This window comes from Chenopodium quinoa, unplaced genomic scaffold, assembly GCF_001683475.1.
Source record: "Chenopodium quinoa cultivar QQ74 unplaced genomic scaffold, ASM168347v1, whole genome shotgun sequence".
In the NCBI taxonomy this organism is placed as follows: domain Eukaryota; kingdom Viridiplantae; phylum Streptophyta; class Magnoliopsida; order Caryophyllales; family Amaranthaceae; genus Chenopodium; species Chenopodium quinoa.
This window is the reverse complement of record NW_018742393.1, coordinates 974,775-996,345: the sequence shown is the minus strand read 5'-3', so window position 1 is coordinate 996,345 and position 21,571 is coordinate 974,775. Positions and strand designations below refer to the sequence as shown.

At 34.8% G+C, this 21,571-nt stretch overlaps 2 protein-coding genes across 2 annotated transcripts; one reads left to right on the top strand and one right to left on the bottom strand.

Moving 5' to 3' along the window:
* Positions 1 to 9,063: 9,063 nt before the first annotated feature.
* LOC110702797 lies at positions 9,064 to 13,437 on the top strand. The gene is made up of 4 exons (XM_021880547.1): positions 9,064 to 11,599; positions 11,703 to 11,846; positions 11,962 to 12,837; positions 12,927 to 13,437. Exons 1-4 carry the CDS (start codon positions 9,827 to 9,829, stop codon positions 13,209 to 13,211), a joined length of 3,078 nt encoding a protein of 1,025 aa, XP_021736239.1. The 5' UTR covers positions 9,064 to 9,826; the 3' UTR covers positions 13,212 to 13,437.
* A 91-nt stretch (positions 13,438 to 13,528) lies between these two features.
* LOC110702805 lies at positions 13,529 to 14,659 on the bottom strand. The gene is made up of 2 exons (XM_021880554.1): positions 14,346 to 14,659; positions 13,529 to 14,082 (listed from the first exon to the last, which is right to left on the bottom strand). Exon 2 carries the CDS (start codon positions 14,077 to 14,079, stop codon positions 13,600 to 13,602), a length of 480 nt encoding a protein of 159 aa, XP_021736246.1. The 5' UTR covers positions 14,080 to 14,082; positions 14,346 to 14,659; the 3' UTR covers positions 13,529 to 13,599.
* Positions 14,660 to 21,571: the final 6,912 nt, after the last annotated feature.

The window sequence follows — 21,571 nt, the reverse complement described above, 5'->3', positions numbered from 1 at the left end:
GTATTGATGCGAATCAATGGAAAAGTTTAGAACTTTGATATCCGTCGTCAATGGATAATACAAAGAATCTTCACAAATCTTGCTTCAAATCAATCCAAGAAAACTAAAATCGCTAGAATAATCTCTAAGAAAACTAATGAATCTCTAATACTAAGAACGTTCTCCAATAACTCTCTACAAAGGCTCTCAAAAACTATCTCTAAAACTGTCTGTTCTTAACCCTCACAATAGGGTTATATATATATGTTTTAATTTAGAAAGCAATTGCGCAGGCTGCCCTTCGTAAATCAGCACGACCGTGCTAGAAGTGGCACGGCCGTGCAAGCATGGCAGTAGCTGATCCGCAATATATTCAATTTTGGCACGGCCGTGCTGAATTTGGCACGGCCGTGCTAATGCCTGGCACGGCCGTGCTGAATCTAGAAAATGGCACGGCCGTGCTGAATTTGGCACGGCCGTGCTAATGCCTGGCACGGCCGTGCAAGCATAGGCAGGAAGGTTGCAGGCACTTTGGTCTTCTTAAAATAGTCACAACTTCTTATCCAGAGCTCCGTTTGAGGCGTGCAATATATCGTTGGAAAGATCTTCAAGTCTACTTTCCAATGCAATTGGAATAACTCCATTATAATTTGTATATCGAAAGTTATGAGCAAAATAGTGAACATGTGTCATATTTGTGAACTGTTCTGCCTTGCCTGCTACTTAACTTGCCTTTCAAGGCCTTGAGAACCGTAGCAAAGCCTTAACTTGGTGGACTAGGATCGATAATAGCCTGATTACGCACCAATGGTTCGGGACTCGATATAACTTGGTCAACTATACCTGTTAACACACCAAAAACAGACCGAAACCCGTGAAGCACGTAATATGAAGGAAACGAGTGTAACAAGGCAATAAACAACCAAAACGGGCCTAAATACATCCAAAATCACCCATTTATATGCCTTAAAGCGCGCCCTAATGTGCGCTTGTCAATATACTACGTAGATGTTTTAATACGCGTCTTGGAGACTGATCCCGATCAAATGAATACACAACACACAAAACATCATCTAATCAGTCTCAACCATAGATCAAAAACAATCTACGGTTAATTTTTTTATCCCACAACACACACGGATCACCACTCTCAAGCATAGATTAAAAACAATCTATGGTTAGCTTCTTTTCCCCACAACACACACGGATCACCATTCTCAACCATAGATTAAAAAATCAATGGTTAGATTTACATCTCAATCAATTTTGATACCCTAATTTCACTTTCACTTTCACGCCTCCTAGTTCTTTCTCTCTCTCATCTCCTCTCAGATCTCACTCATTCATTCACGGCGCCTCTTCGTTTGTCGTCTCTCTCATTCATTTTCAATTCTCCCTAATTCATTCACGGTGCCTTTCGTTCGTTGTTGCTGCTCATCGGTGTTGTTGCTGCTCTAATCCTCGCTTATCAGTGTTGTTGCTGCTCTAAACCTCTCTTTTTTTGTCCAGGTATGATATCTCTCTTCCTCGTACTTCTTGCAACTGATTTAATCTGATTTATGAAGTAGAAGAATTAAAGTTGTAGTTGATTTAATGAGTATATAATTGTATAATTGTAATTTAGTGGTTTACTGTATAACTCTGATTAGTGGTCTATCTTAAGTTAGTTAGTATTTGACGGTTGTATTTCTTGACTGCTTTGCATTATTGTTTGCATATCAATCAAAATGAATCAAGATTAAAGAATTGAACAGGAAAGAGTGAAAGACCAATAATCAAATTTGACATTAAAATTTAGGTTTTCTAAGCTACCACACTATATAACATAGTTGTCCACTACGTTTTGCATTATTATAGTTATAATTCCCCTTAATGAGTATATAATTGTATAATTGTAAGTTAATGGTAATAGTATATAATATGGGTTCATTTTATTTAATTTTCTAGTAGTTAAAAATTAATGGGTTGCTACTGAAATTTGATTATATGAGTTTATTAGCGTTTATAGAAAAATAATATGGGATTAATGACTTTTCACTCTCTATTCTATTTGTTGGTTTCACTATTAAGTGTACATCTCAATGTAATGGATTTTCGACTCTTAACTAGAGTGTAAAAAGTACCTAAATGTGTTAGCATTGATAGGGACAATTATTTGTTATAAGGCTGAAATGTGTTGTTTTGATCCTATTTTTTCAGCAATGGATCAAGGGTATGAAAATTATGGTGAGGGCATACAAGATTATTTAGAAACTTCAGATTCTCAAAACACTATTCAGAATCAAGATTCTTCTCAGCAACAAGTCACTACCACTAGTGGTAGTAAGCGTGGACGAACATCAGATGTGTGGAGGCATTACACCTTTTTTTATAAGATTGTTGGTCTTGCTCCGATAAGATATGCGCGATGCAATGTTTGCGGTAATGAATATAAAGCACCAGGTAAGGCTGGTACTTCCACTTGTAAAGCTCATACTAAGGCATGCATGGGTAAAAATATACATCATCCTGCAAATCTTGAAGGTGTTGTTGATCCTACGTTTAATCAAACTCGTCATTTACAATTGCTTGCTAGAGCTATAATTTTGCATTCCTACCCTTTAAATATTGTGGAGCATCATGGCCTTAGGGAAGTTTTTACGAATCTGAATCCTAATGTGAAGCATGTGTGTAGAAACACTATGTTGAAATATTGTATTGATGAGCATGATAAGTTTAAGTCCTTGTTGTTGCAATCTTTTTCTGGAATTGAAGGTAGAGTTAGCTTCACTTGTGACTTGTGGACAGCATGCACTAATCGAGGTTATCTCACTTTAACTGCACATTATGTTGATAAAAATTGGTGTCTAAGGTCTAAAATTCTGAATTTTAGATATTGTGGTCCTCCTCATACTGGTGCTGAGATAGAAAAATTTGTGTTTAAACTTATTGGGGAGTGGAACCTTCAGGGTAAAGCTTTTGCAATTACTGTTGATAATGCTCGATCTATGGATGTTATGGTTAAACTTTTGAAGAAAGATTTAATGTTGACTTCTCCTCTTCCTTGTAATGGTAAATTTTTTCATATTCGATGTTCAGCTCATGTCTTGAACATTATTGTTCAAAGAGGTTTGAAAGAAGTTGATAGTAGTGTTCAAAAATTGCGTGAGGTTTGTAAATATATTGATTCTTCGGACTCTAGACTTACTCAATTTGAGCATGCTCTTTCTGGGGTTAACTGTCTATTTAACGGTAAGTTACGTCTTGATGTTGTGACTCGTTGGAATGCCACCTACACGATGCTCTGAAAAGCTTTAGAAGCAAAGGAAGCCTTGAAAGTGGTTATCGATAAGTATATGGGTTATGAATTCAAACTTTCGGATGATGAATGGGATACCCTTGCAAAAATATGTCATTTCCTAAAGCCATTTTATGAAATCACTATGTTATTTTCTGGTTCTGAATATCCTACCGCAAATTTGTATTTTGCTAGTGTTTTGAAAATTGAGCACACAATAACTAAAGCCCATATAGACCCTAAACTTGCACCCATGGCAAAAGTTATGCTTGAAAAGTTTGAGGGCTATTGGGATGACTATAGTTTGATCCTTTCAGTAGCTATTGTTCTTGATCCTCGCTATAAGCTTTTTCGATTGACGAATATGTTGAAAGTGCTTTATGTTGAGGAGGCATGTGTTGAAAAGGCGAAGGTGATTAAAGATGCTCTTTTGGAGTTGTATAACTTTTATTCTTCTATGTGTTCCGGTTTTAAGTCAAGTACAATTGTTCCCCCCTCCATCCCTATTGGGGTTGATAAATCAAATAGTCTCTTGGATGATGATGATATATTCAAGGTAATCATTTTCTGTTTATTGTGGTTTACTAAAATAATAATTGTATGTCTTAATTTTTATTATTTAATAAAAGCATATTTTTTGCACTTTTCTAGGATGTTGATGTTGATGATAGCCTAAATCGACCATCGATGGAGATTGATAATTATTTGAATACTCCTCGTCAACCATCAATTGAAGGGCAGAATTATGATGTTCTCAAGTATTGGGAATCTCAAATTAATGTGTACCCCATATTAGCTATTATGGCTAGGGATGTTTTGGCCATTCCTATTACATCGGTAGCCTCTGAGTCTTCTTTTAGCATCGGTGGTCGTATTTTAAACAAGTATAGGAGTGCACTTTTGCCTAAGAATGTTGAGGCGTTGGTTACCACACAAAATTGGTTACGTGGTTATGATTGTGATATTGAAGAAGACGTCCTTGAAATTGGTAAAGAGGTGATAGATGAAAGTTTTGCATCTAATTAGAAAGGTATGGATGTTGCTATTTTACTGATGCTTAATTTATATTGTGTTGCTTAATTCAAGCTTTCTTGTTTTTTTTTTTTTGTGAGAAAAGTGTAGCTTCATTTCTTACACTAATGATAAGTATAGGGTGCTGCTACTACTGACTGCTTCTTCTCCTTACTGATGTTCTGCTAACTTGTTGTGCTGCTGACTTGCTGTTCTGCTGTTGTTCTTCCATTCTGCTGCTGCTCTTCTTCCATTTTGCTGTTGTGCTGCTCTTCTTCCATTCTGTTGTTCTGCTGCTCTTCTTCCATCGCTGCAGTTCTGCCATTCTGCTGCTGCAGTCTGCAGTGCTGCTGATCTGCCATTCTGCTGCAGACTGTGGTGCTGGTGTTAATCTTGTTATGCTAAAAACTTGTACAATTCTGTTGTTAAAACTTATTTGTATGGATTGGTTGGTTTGATTTTGTTACTTTGTTGTTAAAATTTGTTTAATTATGTGTATGGATTGGATTGGTTTGTTTTGGTTTTGTTAAGTTGAAACTTGTTGAATTAGAAGTTTTATAACTTGTTAATGCTATTAATCCTATTATGCTACTGGAATACTGCTATGTTGATGAAATAGGCCCAAAAGGCCAAAAAATTATAGGTTATTGCCCAAAAAACCAAAATTGCAGATTATTCCCCAAAAACCAAATTAAAGTCAATACTCACGGATTAGCTAACGAAGTGCTATTTCTAAGGGAATTTAGTAATAACTAAGTTACTAAGATATATACAATTAATATGATAAGTATATGGTCTCTAGAAAAATTGATAAGTATGGAATATATGCTAAATATATTCTAAGATTTCTAATACTTAATCCATATAATTACATAAAAAAGTGCACCAAAAAAAAAATTATTATTACATACAAAAAAAGCTTGTAAACGGTTCGATTTATAAGCGGTTTGGTTCATAAACGGTTCAGTTTATAAGCAATTTGGTTCATAAACGGTTCGGTTTATAAGCAGTTCGGTTTACAATCAGTTCGGTTTTTAAATGGTTCGGTGCAAACGGGTAGCAGTTTGCTAACAGTTCGGTGTAAGCGGTTTTTATGCCAGTTCAAACGGTTTCGGGTTGGAATCGGTTTCGGGTTAGATACGGTTCGGTTCTTTTTCGGTTCGGTTTTCTTTCAGTTCGGTTTATATTTGGTTCGGTTTGTTAACATGTTCGGTTCTTAAACGGTTTAACATTACTCGGATTGGTTCGGTTTCGGGTTTACTAAAATGCGGTTCGGGTCGGTTTTCGGTTTCAAAGAAACGGTTTTTAATCGGTTCGGGTTCTCATTTGGGTCGGTTGGATTCGGGTAGTTAAAAGGTTTCGGTTTGAAATTTGACAGCACTACTTATAATGCATCATAAAAGGGTACGTTCGATATTGGGCTTATCTTCTAATTAATTAGGTCTGAAATTCGAAATTGGCCATAGCTAGATTAATCATAAAAGGGTAACACATAAATGCAATATAATTCTCCAATTTTTATAGTACAGGTTTGTTCGAAATTGGGCTTTATTGTTGCGTTGTTTGACTGAAATTGTATCAAATTCGAGTGAATTTCGCTGAAATTGTCTCATATTTGTGTATTCATTAGCTTAAATAATAAATAATTACATTTGTATTGTTGATTAATTGCTTAAATGAATTGATTAATTTTCAATAATTTGTGGTAGGATTAACATAGTAGTAGATTAATTTTGAATTTAATTTTAATTGTCATAGGTACAGCAGTATTATTGGATTTTGTAGCCTTGGATGAAACCCCACCATACCACTGGAAGACGACCCAGATCTACAGGAAATTGATTGCTTGGACGCCATTGAAAAAGATAGCTTCAGGAAAAATAGAGAAAATTGTAGAGATTTGCACGACCCAGAGGAAGAATGTGGATTATAGAGCTCCAACAGTAGAATTTTGACAGGAGAAGATAAAGGAGAGGAGTATTGTTTGTATAAGGACTTTGGAATTTAAGAAAAATAAAAAATAAAACAAGAGTTATTGCCACGTAGGATGGATTACCTCGTACGGTAGGTGACCAATACGAGAAGAGGGGTGGGAAAGTTTGAATTATTCTGAGTTAAATTAAAGTTGGGATTATTTTAAGAAGACCGCTTAAAGGTTGGATTATTATTTCCATTGTTATATCTATGTAGTGAATTGTAAATGCCGCCATATAGCTCTAATCAATGAAAATTAGTGTCCCTTGGGACTTCTTTCAACGAAAAAAGTGTAGTGAATGATCCCCATTCAATAATCAAACCATTTTAATTTATTTAATTGGAGAAATATTAATTAATTGGCATAACTAACTAACCACTAATTAATCAATATACTCCCCTTTTTTTTCAAAAACAATAAATTGTTTCTGTTCGGATCCTTTGAATTTGTCTCATTTTATTTTTATTGCAAATATTTTTAGTCCCTAAATCAACTTGTAATGGAGTTTCTTGGAGTTTATTACATATTTAAAATGGTCAATAGGGAAACGATTCCGACCTTAATTAGCTTGTTGAGCTAGGAGTTAGCATACCTGGATTTGTGAGGATGATTGAATTGGAAACTTGTCCATACAGGATGTCTTTAAATCAAATGAAATTATTAAAGTTGCTAGACCACTTTTTTAAGTACCATTGAACATAATTACATATTATACCTTCGAGTCACCATATTATACTACTCGTAATATTATGGCATTATCTACTTAACGATGATTTCATGTTTACAGTCAGAGGCGGAGCTAGGTGTTAAAAAATATATTTATATTTATAAACAATTGTGTGCTGTATATTAATAAAGAATAGGAGGTGGTTTTTAGTGGTTAAAGTGTCTACAAGGTTGTTTTGTGGTTGTGGGTACAATCCTATCAAGCATTTTTTTTCTTTGCTTATTTCAATTTTAAAATTTTCCCCTTTCCCTTACCAAAAAAAAAAAGAAAAAAAGAAAAAAATTTTAAAAAAACCACTTTCCTTGCTCGTATCCCTGCTACTTCATACAAATGTATTTTATTTTTTTAATGTTATTCATTTATAAAACAATTTCTATTTTTTCTGTATGTAATTTTATTTCTCTTATATAACCAAAAGTGATTATCGTTCCTTTCCCGCCCCATTTAATTAGAAATCACATTTATATTATTAGATAACTTTGATTATTGTATATGATTTGGTAATTGATATACATTTTTCAATTTGATTATTGACTGCTTAAAAAAAAAGTAAAGACTTTTTTTTTTTGTTTTTGAAAGAAAGAGGGGAATTAATATTAACAATTATCCAACTCCGAGAGCCGTAAGATACTCTCTGGGAAGGAATCAAAAGAAGTCAGCTCAGATTAATATTAACAATTACATTTTTTCAATTTTCAGATTGTAGGACTATTATTTTTTTTAAATAGAGCAACGTTGTTAAATTAGTCCCCCCTCCCAACAATGACAATCTACGCCACTGGTGAAAAATTAGACCTACTAGTAACATTTGCACGAACTAGAGATTTTATTTATTACGGAATCATATAGATCAACTTGTATAATACTATAATATGCTTTATTACGACAAAAAATTATTATTTTTTGGTTATGAACTAGTGTGAACGATATATATACCTTTGAAGTGTAGTACGGAGTAGCATGTTATGTTCTAACAATGTGAATGTGACCAAAGTCAACTATTCTAGTTTGGAAAGAACAAATTGATTAATGTGATTGTGCAAATTAGGAAGACACTGTTTTTCTATGGGACTTGAGAAGCACATAGAGTGGAGTGGTGGACCGATGAGAATAATTTGGCTTTTTTTTTTTTTTAATTTTTTTTTTTTTTTTTTTTTTTTTTTTTACGGGGATTTGGCTAAGATTATTTACACTGATTCTTAAGTTTTCAATATATGTACCAATAATGACTACGAAGTCTTTTCTTTGTTTTCATGTTAAACAAACCGGGAATATCTTAGCTCATCTAGTGGCAAGGTGGGATACTAATATAATACCCCATATTTTTATATGTATTTTAATTTAAATCATTATTTTATAAAATATTTAAATAATCTGAAATGAATTATTTATGGTATTTTATTAATTTAAAAAGAATTATTTTAATTAAAGTATCAATTTTATTTATTTAATGATTTTGAAAATATTTTATTTTATTATTTAGAAACTTTGGGGCGTATTATTTTATAAAAAGAAATTTAAAGTTAATGGAATTTTAAAGAAGTCAAATGACTAGTTTGAATAGGAGAAAGGATCATTAAGGGTAGAAAGAGAATTTAAGGTTAGTAGAGATTTTGAGAGAAGGTATAAATACCCATCTTATGAGCAAGTTAGATCTTGTCCAAGGTGAACAATACCCAAAGGTAAACACTCTCTCTCTCCTCTTATTTTTCTCTCCCTTAATTTTCCCCCTCCCCTTTTATTTTTACACTCACACACATACATCCAAGGTGGCCGGCCGGCCATCGCCGCAAGCAACAGCAACCCCCTCCCCGTCGTGTGGCTGTGCAGCTTCAATATAAAATAAAATTAAAAAAATTCTTTTTGTTTTAATCCTAATCTAGCCTTGATTCAATTATTATTTTTGGGTTATGTGATGATTTTTATGGTGTTTGATTATAATTATTATGTACATAATTTTCAGATTTAGTTTTTAAGTTAAAAAGCCCCAAATTAAAAACCCTAGGTTTCTAAATTAATGTATATTGATGGAATTTGATTGTAGATGATTAATATTAGGATAAATTGGATTTTAACACCTGACAAAAGGCTGAAAATGGTTTTTAACACCCCCCAAAAAAAAACTTTTATTTTAACACCTCCCAAAAATATAAAAGTTGGAAGTTAACACCAGTTAACGATTTCCGTCACGGAAATTTAACGTGGGTCCCACAAATTGGCTTGAACTTCAATTTTCACCCAGCAAAACACGAAACTTCTTTCTTCATTGAATTCGCACCAACCGTCTGCATTGAATTCTTTCTGAACCTTCATTGATTTCGCTTTTGAACCAAAGGAGATCTTGGCTGAGAAGTGGAGTGTAGGGTGGTGTCAACGTTGGAGAAGATAAGCTCAGGAGGGTTTCTTCATCATCTTCTTCAACTACAAAAGTGCGAAAGCCGCTTGAAATTCACAGAAAATAAGGTAAAATTGCTCTCCTTTGATAGCAATTTCGTCAATTACTGGTGCTTCATTGCTGTAAACCTTGCAATAATTGGGTAATTAGGGTAAATTTTGGGACCACAGTAGGAAAGCCTTGATAAATCAATTTCTGTAACTGACTATGCGACTTAGGTTAATTGGATTTCGTAATTGAAAGTAGAGATTAATTAAGGTGGTTTATTGTTAATTAAACTAGCAAGTGTGGTTTGTTGATTAATTTATGTTACTGAGCACCTACATTGGCTTGTATATGTTTATTTTCAATTTTTTTATGTGTTTGTTTGTGTGGCTGTGATGGATTTGTTTATTCGTATTGTGCATGTATAGTTACATGGCTTTTAATATGTTTTATATGTTTTTCACTGGTGGGTAGATAATGGGTGACAAGGATAGTTTGGTTGACATCTGCCTTAGAGTGGGAGGTGCTTTTGTCCCTAAAAGAGTAACCAAAAACAGGCAGCTGCTGTGTTGGTGTGGTGGTTGGTGTTACTGGAAGAGGAAGGTTCAAGTATCTAAGTTGGATGTGCATTTGATTAGAACAGCTGCAATTCATGGTTTTGTTAATGGTGATATGGATGTGCCTATGCATTACAGCTGTTGGTATAGGCAGAAGGGGAAAACCTTTAACACTGGGAAAAGGGAACTAGTTAACAGTGAAGAGGTTAAGGGCCTTTTGGAGACAGTAAATGAAGAGGGGTATGTTGAGGTTTTTGTAACAACAGAAGCTCCTAGTAAGCCCATACAAGAGGCCCAACCCAATCCTGCAAAGACAAAAAAAAAGGATAAGAAGGTAGAAAGTTCAAATACATCGACTATTAGGAGGAGCCCTAGGTTTAAGAAGACAGAAACTGAACAAAGGGAGGAGAGTCCACCTAGGAAAGCCTCAGCTAATGCTAAAGTGTTGAGGTTTGATGAAGAAAAGGATGATGGATGTGAAGGATCTGGTTATTCAAGTTCAGATTTGAGTGATGAGGGACAAGATTGGGAACCTGGTGAAGAAGAATTTGATGAAGGGGATGAGGAATGGTATATTGAAGGGTCAAAGGAGATCTTGGCCAAAGTGAACAAGAGCCTTAGGAAAGGTTTGGAGAGTGCAGTAGATGACAGGGTTGGCAAAGATAAGAGAGTAGAGTTGAGAAATGATTTGGATGTTGGAAAACCGAAGGTGAATCCAGAAAGTGATGCTGATTCAGATGATTCAAGGAGTTTGTGTGGATCTGATGAGGAACAGGACTATGCTCCTTGGTTTAATGCTGATGTGGACTTTGACAACCCAATCAAGTTGAAGTTAAATCAGAAATTCAGTAATGCTTCAGTCTTGAGGAGGGCCTTAAGACTTCATGCCATTCAAAACAGGTATGAGTTCTACTACTTGCATAATGACAGTACAAGGGTTACAGTTCAGTGTAGATATAGATGTGGCTGTGAGTTCAATAGCTACACTTGTAGAATGCCTGCTTGTACATGTGTGGGGGGGGTAAAGTGTCAGTTCAAGGTGTTTGCATCAAAACTTGTTAAGCAGCAAACTTGGCAAATCAAAACCTTGAATTTAGACCATTCCTGCTTCAGAGTAAAGAAGAACAAGATGCTTACTGCTGAATACATAGCAGAGAGGTATTTAGAAGAGTTTAGGAGTAACCCTGGTTGGAGAATTAAGGAGATTAGGGCTAGGATTTTGAATGATTTAGGAGTTGATGTGAGTTACTATAAGGCATGGCTAGCTAGGTGTAGGGCAAAACTACTGATATTTGGTTCAGCTAGGGAGCAGTATGCTAGGGTGTGGGATTATGGGAAAGCTGTGATGAAGTACAACCCTGGTTCAGGGTGCAATGTTGTTGTTGATGGTATTGACAGGCCAGAGCCACCATTGTTCATGAGGATGTTCATCTGTTTAAGGCCATTGAGAGATGGATTTGCAAAGGGTTGTAGGCCTTTAATAGGGTTGGATGGTTGTCACCTCAAGGGTGCCTTTCCTGGGCAAATTCTGGTGGCAGTTGCTAAGGATGGGAATAACAACTTGTTTCCTCTAGCTTGGGCCACAGTGGAGATTGAAAACCAGGAAACTTGGGGTTGGTTCTTGGAATCCCTTATGTCAATGTTCACACATGATCAAGGAGCTGGGCTGACCATCATGTCTGACAGGCAAAAGGTAATGCTTCTGTTTCCCTCTTAACTATTTAGGTTCAATTTCTAAGTTTTCATGTGTATGTATGTGATTGACTGATGATTATACTTTTGTCTGCATTTGGTAGGGTTTGATTAAAGCAATGGCTGATGTTATTCCCAAAGCTGAGCAAAGGTTTTGTGTGAGGCATATTTGGGCTAACTTCAAGCTCAACTTCACTGGATCAACCTTTAAGGAGCTGTTTTGGAGAGCAGCTAGGGCCACCACCATTGTAAGTTTATTGATTGTTGAAGCTAGCCTATGCTTTTATATGACTGTTGGTGTGTTTTTATATTGGTTAGCTTGTATATGCTTGGTGTGATTTTTGGAATGCTTTTATATGTCAGTTTGAGCATGAAATTGCCATGGAGTCTATCAAATTCCTCGATGAAGAGGCATATGAGTATTTAATCAACATTCCTCCCCACCATTGGTCTAGACATGCATTCACACCAAACTGCAAGTCCAACATGTTGTTGAACAACATGTGTGAGACTTTCAATGCAGTCATTAGGCCTGCCAGAGATAAACCTATCCTCACCCAAATGGAATGGATGAGGAGGTATATTATGAACAGGAATAATGAAAAGTGGGAGGATTCAAAAACAGTTACACACAACTTAGTGCCATATGTGAGGCATGTTCTGGGGAGGATAGACTTTGTGGCTAGGTCCTGTGTGGTGCAGCCATCCAGAGGGAATACATTTGAGGTGCAGCTGAAGGATGACCAGGTGTTGGTTGATTTGGACAAGGAGACCTGCACATGTTACCATTGGGAACTCACTGGCATTCCATGTGTTCATGCTTATGCCTGCATATTGGATATGAGGGGTGACATAGAGGCTGTTGTTGACCCATACTATACCATGGACACATACAGGTCTGCTTATGAACCAGCTGTCCAACCAATGCCTGGCCCAAAGCACTGGGAGAGAGTCAGAATGAGGGAACCACTACCCCCTTCTGTTAAGGTGCAACCTGGGAGACCAAAGAGCAAAAAAAGGAAGCTTGAGCCAGGAGAATGTTCTTCTTCAGGTGGTCAGGCAAGTACCAAGAGGAAGAAGCAATGCAGCAACTGTGAGGGATTTAGGCATTATGCCAAGACTTGCAAAGTACCTGCTGCACCAGCTACAGAGCTGATAAAGTCAGCAGGCAGACCCCCACTGAACACTCCTTGGATGGTGGAGGAGAGGAAGAAGAAAGAGATTAGGGCTGCTAAAAAGGTAACACAAGCATTACACCAACTCCCCCTTTGTTTTATATATGTATGTGTTTTTTCCATTGACTTTTTATTTTGATATGCATGTCATAGAGTGCAATTGGGGCTGGACCAAACAGCATAGGAAACAAAAAGTTTCCTCAAGAGCAAGAAGGTTGTCTGCCATTCAGCAAGCGCCCACAGCCACAGTCTTCCTCAGCTCAGCATTCCTCAGCTCAGCCATCCTCAAGTCAGCCTTCCTCAAGTCAGCCTGCCTCAAGTCATCCTGCCTCAAGCCAACCAAAAAGAAAGACAAGGTCTTCCTCAAGTCAGCCTACAACAGCCACATGTGTTGTAACAAGGGCCAGGCTGCAATCCCTCAACAACCTTACTCAGTGATGTACTCATGCTGGATATCAAACATTATGTCTGTTGAACAATTTCAAACTTTTATTATGTACTCATGACTGGTTATGTAACTTGCTAGTTTTTTAGTGGCTTCCCTTAACAAATTTGAACAATTAGATATTGAATTGTAATGGTTGCATGGCTTTGATTGCCATTGAAACATGTTGAAGTAAGGTTCTTTTGTCAACCTGTACTTGAACTATCTTAGTGTTTCACATATTTCCCATGTTTTAATGTTTCACATGTTTAAATCCTTTTCCAATGTTTAAACATTCTCAATTTAACAACTTAGACAAGGCATAAATAGGTTGATTAAAAGACATATTTATAACACTTCAAGTCATTACAAGAAATTATAACTACTTAATACAGCTTACTATTACACACCCCTAGCCATTAGGAAAACTACACCCATTGACAAACCTATACAAATGGCCATGCCCACCCAACCAAAACAGCTGATTGAAGACACCTTCCCTTCATTGCACTCCCTGTTCATTCTCTTCCTGTCAGCGTTCAAGGCCTTGCATCTCATCTTCAAATTATCAACTTCATTAAGTAGGCACCTCCTTTGGCCACTGATTTCATCAACTTCCCTTTTCAATTCATTAACTTCACCCTTTAGCAGCTTCTTATCCAACAACAGGTTGTTGATAACCCCTGTTTGCCAATCTGTTCCATTAGGTTGATCAACCCATTCGAAAGCTTTGCAACCCCTTGTTTCTGTTATTGGGTCATAAAACTTACATGATATGAACTTCCTGCCTGGATTCTCCCTTGTCCAGCTAGTGAGCTTGGCCATTGGCACACCACACTTACATTTTCTGGCCTCAGGAGGGGAAGAGCTAACAAACGACATAATCTGCATCAATTTTAGATCGACAGTCACATTTACAGATTTGTACACTAACGAATTAACATTGACAGCAACAAAATTCATTTTTAATTTCATAATACGAAAAGCCCCAAATTCAATTTCTGACGAACCCTAATTTCGCAATTGGGCATTTAGATGCGTACATAACATAATCCAACCATTAATCCGAGTACGAAACAATTGCAAATAATAATTGAAGAGAATTTAAACCATAATTACCAAACAACCGAACAATTGACCGCACTCACCTGTTTCAGCAGCTTCAATCTGTTCCTCTTCTCAAAAATCGTGGAAGAATCGTGCAAGAATTGTTTCAAGTATCGTGCAACAATGCAATGCGCTGCTGCTATTCAATAAGAACAACGATTTCGTTCATTGGGGGAGAATCGTGCAAGAATGGTTCTTATATATCGTGCAAGAATCGTGGAAGAATGGTTCTTATATACAGATCTTTTAAAAATATATCCGTTGGGGTGGGCCCCACTAACAGTTCTGTTAACGGAAGATGGATTTTGGTGTTAACTTCCAAGTTTTATATCTTTGGGAGGTGTTAAAATAAAAGTTTTTTTTTTGGGGGTGTTAAAAAACATTTTCAGCCTTTTGTAAGGTGTTAAAATCCAAAATTTCCTTAATATTATTGAAATAGGTGTTTTTAAACATAATTACAGCAAATTTAACATGTTTTTAAAAAATTGGAATTTTTATATAAAGGTTGGAATTATGTTTCTTGAAAGGATTTTTATTTACCCATTAATTGGGAATAAAAGTAGGGGTTTCAAATTAATTGTCAGTTTGTTTTAGAGGGTTTATAAGTGATTTAAAGAGTGTATATATTGCTGAAAATTTATATTGAATAGGTATTAATGTCTCTTTGTAATTTTGGGTTGTAGGAGATTTCCAAGTGAGTAATTTCATGTAGTCGTGGCGATTTTGAGATCATATTCGAGGTGCGTTCGCGTACTCGGTAATTGTTTAAGTGTATAAAACCATGCTAGACTTTGATTAAATAATTCCAAGGTAGTATCATAATAGGTATTGGTTGGAATTGTTGATTGGATTGATGTTGGTGATTGATTTGTAAAGTATGATTTATTTGTGGTGAATTGATGATCGGAATTAATTATGTTGGCATGTTGAATATGAACCATTTTATTATTGGCATGATTGAGAGCATGCTTAATTAAACTAAATGTTTAATTGAATTTGGAATATTGAAAGAGAATTTTATTATGGTTCATATTATTTTTATTGATGCTATAAGCATGAGAAAGAAGCTATTTAAGTGTCTATGTACACGAGGATTAAATTTTATTTTGGTGCCTAGTGCACTTAAGTTGTTCTAAATACCGAGGGATAGGATTTGTGGTGCTTTATGCGCTTAAGGTGTTATCTAACACCGAGGTAGTTTAAAAAGGATTCAACATTTAATTTAAGTGGTCACTAACTATGCAAGAATTAAATGGTGTTTGATTGCTTGAATGATTTATAATGATTGATTGTGTTATGGTTTGAGAGTCATCAAAAAGTCTAAAAATATGTAAACAACGCAAAGTGAAAGAGATTACGCATCAAAACTCTGGGAACGTACATATATACCTTGAGTATGAACATATGGGGGGAGTTATGCGACTTTATATTTGACCATAACTTCTACTGGGAGTACAAGACGCTGTATATTCCTTTTCATTATGCGCAGGAATTCCGCCACTTACGAGTGATTCTTTTTATATTGGCACGGTTAGCTCCCGTGTTAGTATCCCTTTATTGGGGCAGGTTAGGGGGAAACCCATTCGATGCGTAATCAAGCTAAATAAGAAACCTAGTAATTTGTTGGTTGGTTATGTTGTATGTTGTATGCTTGTAAACAGGTGCAACAAGTTGTGTGATGATAGGATGAAAGCAGGTTAGTGTGTTATGTTTACGCTTATGTACTCAGCATTGTTGATTGTGTGTGTATGTTTGTTTGGCCTTATCTTTATCTTGGCTCTACGACGACCCATTTCTAATGGCGAGTAGTGGGGACAAAGTAAAGAAAAGCTTTTCAGGTGATGAAGCATATTCATGATGGGCATAAGTGAAAAGCAAATCATGCTTATTTTCCATAAGAATGTGATGTGATTTAGTACTTTAAATATTATATATTTTGTTAGTGAGACTAACACAAAGGTTTTAAGTCTTATTTCGGTTTTAATAAGGGCCTACAATAGTTCCAAGTTGTAGGTTGACTTCGTTTGACTTTGGCTTGGTTATACTTTCGTTGGTTTGACTTTTTAAGTTGATTTGTTTTGATTAGTTTTTTAAAGAAAATCTTCCGCTGTGTGTCTTTGATAATTGCCTTAGCCATTTTCACGGTGGCGGTAATGTCTTAGAATTTTCTATTTCGTATTTTAAAAAGAGCAAAAGAGGTATTGTAAAGGAAAGGAATTTCTAGGGTGTTACAATTAGGGGTTGTGATGAATATGTATGTCTTGGACCTTTTCCCTCAAAGTCTATCTTATCTTGATCGTTATTACTATATCATATGTCGTGTTTGTTTAAAAAATAATTGGCCTCCAGTAGCATGTAATTTATTTGCCTTTAGTATAAAGTTATACTACGTAGAAAGATTGTAATTTTATTCTTTTTCATTCACTTATATGCCACATCATTGTCCATTCATGTACATGTCATCCACCATGTAGAATTGTGAAACATTTTTTTGTCACAACTTGCGACCTTTTGCATTTTAAAATGTATAAGCAACATTTGTCTAATATACAAGGGGATGAAAAATTAGACCTACTAGCAACATTTGCACGAACTAAAGATTTTATTTATCATATAAATTGAGTTGTACAATATGCTTTATAGTACTAATAAGACAATTAAACATGTACATATATAACTAATATAAGAAGCACATAGTATATTTTAAGCTTACCAATACATAGAAGCAAATGCAATAATAAACAAACATTGTAATATTTAAGAACATTATTCAAAGTGAAAGATGCAAAAACATCGAAGGACATTGAAGCGGTGAAGATTGAGTTGTACGTGCTTCACTATGCTTAAATTAAAATTAATTGTTTAGATTATAAAAGTTGTGTTAATTCTCAAAATATGTGTCTAATGAATCTTGATAATCGTTGTAGATAACATATGTATGGCTTATTATTAACGAAAAGGAAACAAGAATTAAATAAAAATCCTAGCTAATTAATGGGAACCATGGTATTTCCAAGGTTTAAAGTTAAAGCAGGCATAACCCATGGCAGCAATATGGAAATCGGCAACAGCGATTTTTCCTGCAACCAAGCGGAGTGTGATAGTGTTAGAGAGGGCTGTTGCTTTGGTTAAACATTTGAGATCATACGTTTCCGACATTACGTTATTCATCTCTATTATTTCCGCGTCTCCAGCGTACCATTGCATACATTAATTATGTTAAACACCCGAACCATGTTCAATTCAATTCATTGTACAATCAATTCTAGCGAATATACATACGTACCTCAACTACCTCGTCTATGTGCTCACTTTCATTATAAAATATCGCGGGGGTAATATCTTAGAATTAACTGCAAAATACCATCACTCATGATCAATACAATTCTAATATACTTTGGAATTGAATAAATAAATATTAATTACATACCGCCGCAGCCAAATTTAGTCAAATATTCATATTCTGAAAAATTCAGCTGAAGGCATCCTAACAATGGCATCCAATGGCACATCATCGACCCAACCCAAATCAAAGGGCCCAAACGCATTGATCAGCTTCGCCATATGCAATTTTATCTTGGTCTGTCAATAATGTCAAAACAAAGAATCATACATTAATAAATTAACTACTGAGTAGCCCGGGAGTTGGCCCATGTTGCTACTGTTGTAAACGTAGCATCGATAAATTTTTTAAAGGCTTTTCAAAACTGAAATTGTTATTATAAAACCAAAATTGAGTTATTCTTTAAGTACCTTTTCTTAATTGAACCTTATGGTTTGCACTTATATCATTTTTTTTTACGTATTATTAATATAGTTGATAATTGATTGGCTTAAATGGTTAAATAATCATCTTGGTTATAAGAGGTTAGAGGTATTGTAAGTATAAAGAAAAAGATGGAAACTTACTCGGAGTCTCAAACATAAAAGTAACCTTATTATCATCTCCATCATCATCGTTAATACTGATGATTTCATCATTAGCAGTAAACTTATTAAGCATCTTTACAATGTCATTATACTTTACCATCATCAAACTATTCCGATCACACCTGAATTGTTCGAAACTCTCTGCTCTCAGCAGGATACGAGTCTCGCGTTTAAAGGCTGAACACGCAAAGTAGACATCCTCATCGACACAATCTGGATCGATTCAATTATCTTCAAAAGGATTCCTTGTGCAAGTCGTAATTCAACCATTTTTTTTTATAACGATTCTGAAATATACCGCTTCTGTGTTAATCAAACCCTTGACGAGTAATTATAATTGTTAGATTTTATGAAATGTACAATGGATCAATTAACCAATATAGGAGTTATCACAATTTGATTGAAAAAAATTAAAAATTTTGGATCTAAAACCTAAGTTACCATTAATCAATATAAATAACGTTTATAATATTAGTCCTAATCACTTTAGAAAACATAATACGATAAGGATACAAAGTATAAAAAATATATTCGGAATCTACCACAAATGATTCCGACAAATATTATCCTAAAATAATATCTATGTTGCCAAAAAGAAAAACCTAGAAGGAAATTATTATCCTAAATCTATAACAAATCAATAATAAACTTTTTTCATTTTTTTTTTAAAAAAACAATTTAGATGACATACACATGGGTGCTAATGGAGTTGAGTAGCTCGCGAATAACTTGAACTCGACACGATCAAAGCTCAGTCAAAACTCGAATCGAATTGGCTCTACTCGAGATGTTCACGAGCATGAGTTGAGTAAGCTCTTACTCGAGTTGATAGGCTCATCGTGAACAACTCGATAATATATTTTACTAATATATAATTTAAATACAAAGTTGCCATGATTAAACATATTTGACACTTAATAAGAGTTAATACCTTTCTAAAGTAACTCCTAAAATATGGAGTAGCCGATTTTTTACAAGATTCGTCATTATTTACAACGACAAAATATATCACCAAATCTTTAAATATCCTAACTTACAAAATTATATAAAAATTAGTCCGAATTAACATATACATTGTATGTACTCCCTCCGTCCTATAATACTCCTTCCGTTTCATAATGTTAGTCTCATATACTATTTTAGGCGTTTTAAAAAAAATATACCTATATTGAATATATTCCATTTTTAACTTATTTTTTTTGGAATTAATTGGTTGTGGATTGATGACATGAATCTAAGTAAGGAAATATCTACCTTGAATTATGCAATTATGACTTATGCTTTCAAAAAAAAAAATCAAAAAATTAAATAAAGTAAACTAATTATGAATTATTTTGTACTTTAATGTTAGATTTCAAATATTCTTCTTTTCTTATTTTATGTGATTGATTCTATATGGGGTTAACATTATAAAACGGTGGGAGTGGAGCTCTTGTTTGTGTTTTTTCACGATATTTAAGAAATAGGAGAAGATAGTGGATGAAGTACATTAATAAAAGTAAAAAGTAACAAAAGTTAGAGAGAGAAAGTGGAAAAAAGTATAGGCACGTGCAAAATTCAAGGATAAATTAGGAAATACAATGAATAAAGTTAAAAATTGAGAGTATAATGGTCTTTACATACTATCCAAAAATAGAAACAGGAACAAAATTTTGGATCTACAAAATAAGAAAACGGAAACTATATTATGGGACGGAGGGAATAGTACATGACTATAATTTGAATTTAAAAACTCATTAAGTCAAAATTTCCCCAAGAATGAAAGAGATTTCGGTGTAACAAACAAAATTGAAGGGATGAGTAAGATTTGACATATATATTTTATTACATGTTTTTGGTTAGTATCTACTACCTCCATTTTTTTTAGTTGACAAGTTTTGACTTAAGCACCATTCACACATTCGCTTTTAACCATATTTTGTGCTACATAATGAAAAATATAGTCATGTAGAATCTTGTTAGATTTATTACAATAAATATTTTCAAAATTTAAATTTTCATAATTTTTGCTTATCTGTAATTAAAGATATTAATGGTTGAATCTGTATAGTGGCAAACGTAACTAAAGAAAGTATCAACTAAAAAGAAACGGAGGAAGTATTATAAAAATTGTATTGATTCTAAAATATATTTTATTGATTTTGATTGGTTCTAAATAATTGATTACATTTTCAATATGATAAATTTTTTTCACAGTTTATGTATTTATGGATGAGTTATTTTGTTTATTTAATTTCATTGTCATAAGACCAGTGTTGCTCCATGGTACAAAATGTTAGGCTTCTAAGGATGAGCACATTAAAAAGATGGAAGTTACGGAAATGTGAATGTTAAGATAGATGTGTTGGGCCACTCTAAGAGATAGAATTAGAAATGAGATTATTCGCAAGAAAGTAGGTGTTGTAGGCATTGCAAACAAACTAAGGGAAAATCGTCAGCGTTGATTCGAGCATGTAACACGGAAATCTAAGGGTGCACCGGTACAAAGAGTGGAGTGGTTAAATGAGGAAGAGGGAGACCGAAAATGTCTTGGTTGGAAGAAAGGATATGAAGCATATGGATTTGCATGAGAATGAAGTATTTGATCGTAAGGGGTGGAAGAGAAAGATTTTTGTGGATGACTATACGGAATAATCACTTTTGGTTTATGTAGCTGACACCACTTATGGGATTAAGGCTTTGATTGATTGATTAAATGTCACTGTCAAGAGGAAAACACAAATAACCATCGAGAATACCCAAAGAAACAACACAATATGCAAAACGCGACTACAATCATCCAAATTGGGCAATTGCAATGGTACATCAGTAGCCCACTGTTCGTTCTCATGATTGAAGCAAAAAAATAATACCCCTTTTCCTAGATGGAGACATACACAGCCAGTGCATTGAATTGTTGTCAAGTTGAACGCCGATTGGGAAGGTAGATTTGTGGATCAACAAGATACGTGGTGGTCTCATCAATGCATCTCCAAGAATTGGCCTTGATGCTGTAGACCTTAGCCTTACAATATTTATCATGTGGTTTCCAATAATAATCAACAACAAAAAGTTTGAAATCATCCTTTAAACTGTCATAACCAAACCCGGTACACGTTCTTATAGGAAGATCAGTTGAGATGTTAAAAGAGGATCTTCCGGTGAAAGGATTTAGAATAATTGTGGACTTGTGGAGTACTTTATATTATTGGTATTACACTTAATCAAATAAGAGGACTTAAGGCATAGCAAACCATAGCAAGAACCGACGAACTCTAAACACCTGAGACTGCCATAATTACAATCGTAACCTGTGATAAACCAACCACAGCCTGCACTCAAGGTCTACACAAGAAGA

Bases quoted from the DNA above. Each gene is read 5' to 3' on its own strand.
- LOC110702797 (XM_021880547.1), top strand. From the start codon at position 9,827: ATGGGTGACAAGGATAGTTTGGTTGACATCTGCCTTAGAGTGGGAGGT. The intron at 11,600-11,702 runs GTAATGCTTCTG...TGCATTTGGTAG, and splicing joins TCATGTCTGACAGGCAAAAG to GGTTTGATTAAAGCAATGGC. The intron at 11,847-11,961 runs GTAAGTTTATTG...TTTATATGTCAG, and splicing joins CAGCTAGGGCCACCACCATT to TTTGAGCATGAAATTGCCAT.
- LOC110702805 (XM_021880554.1), bottom strand. From the start codon at position 14,079: ATGTCGTTTGTTAGCTCTTCCCCTCCTGAGGCCAGAAAATGTAAGTGT.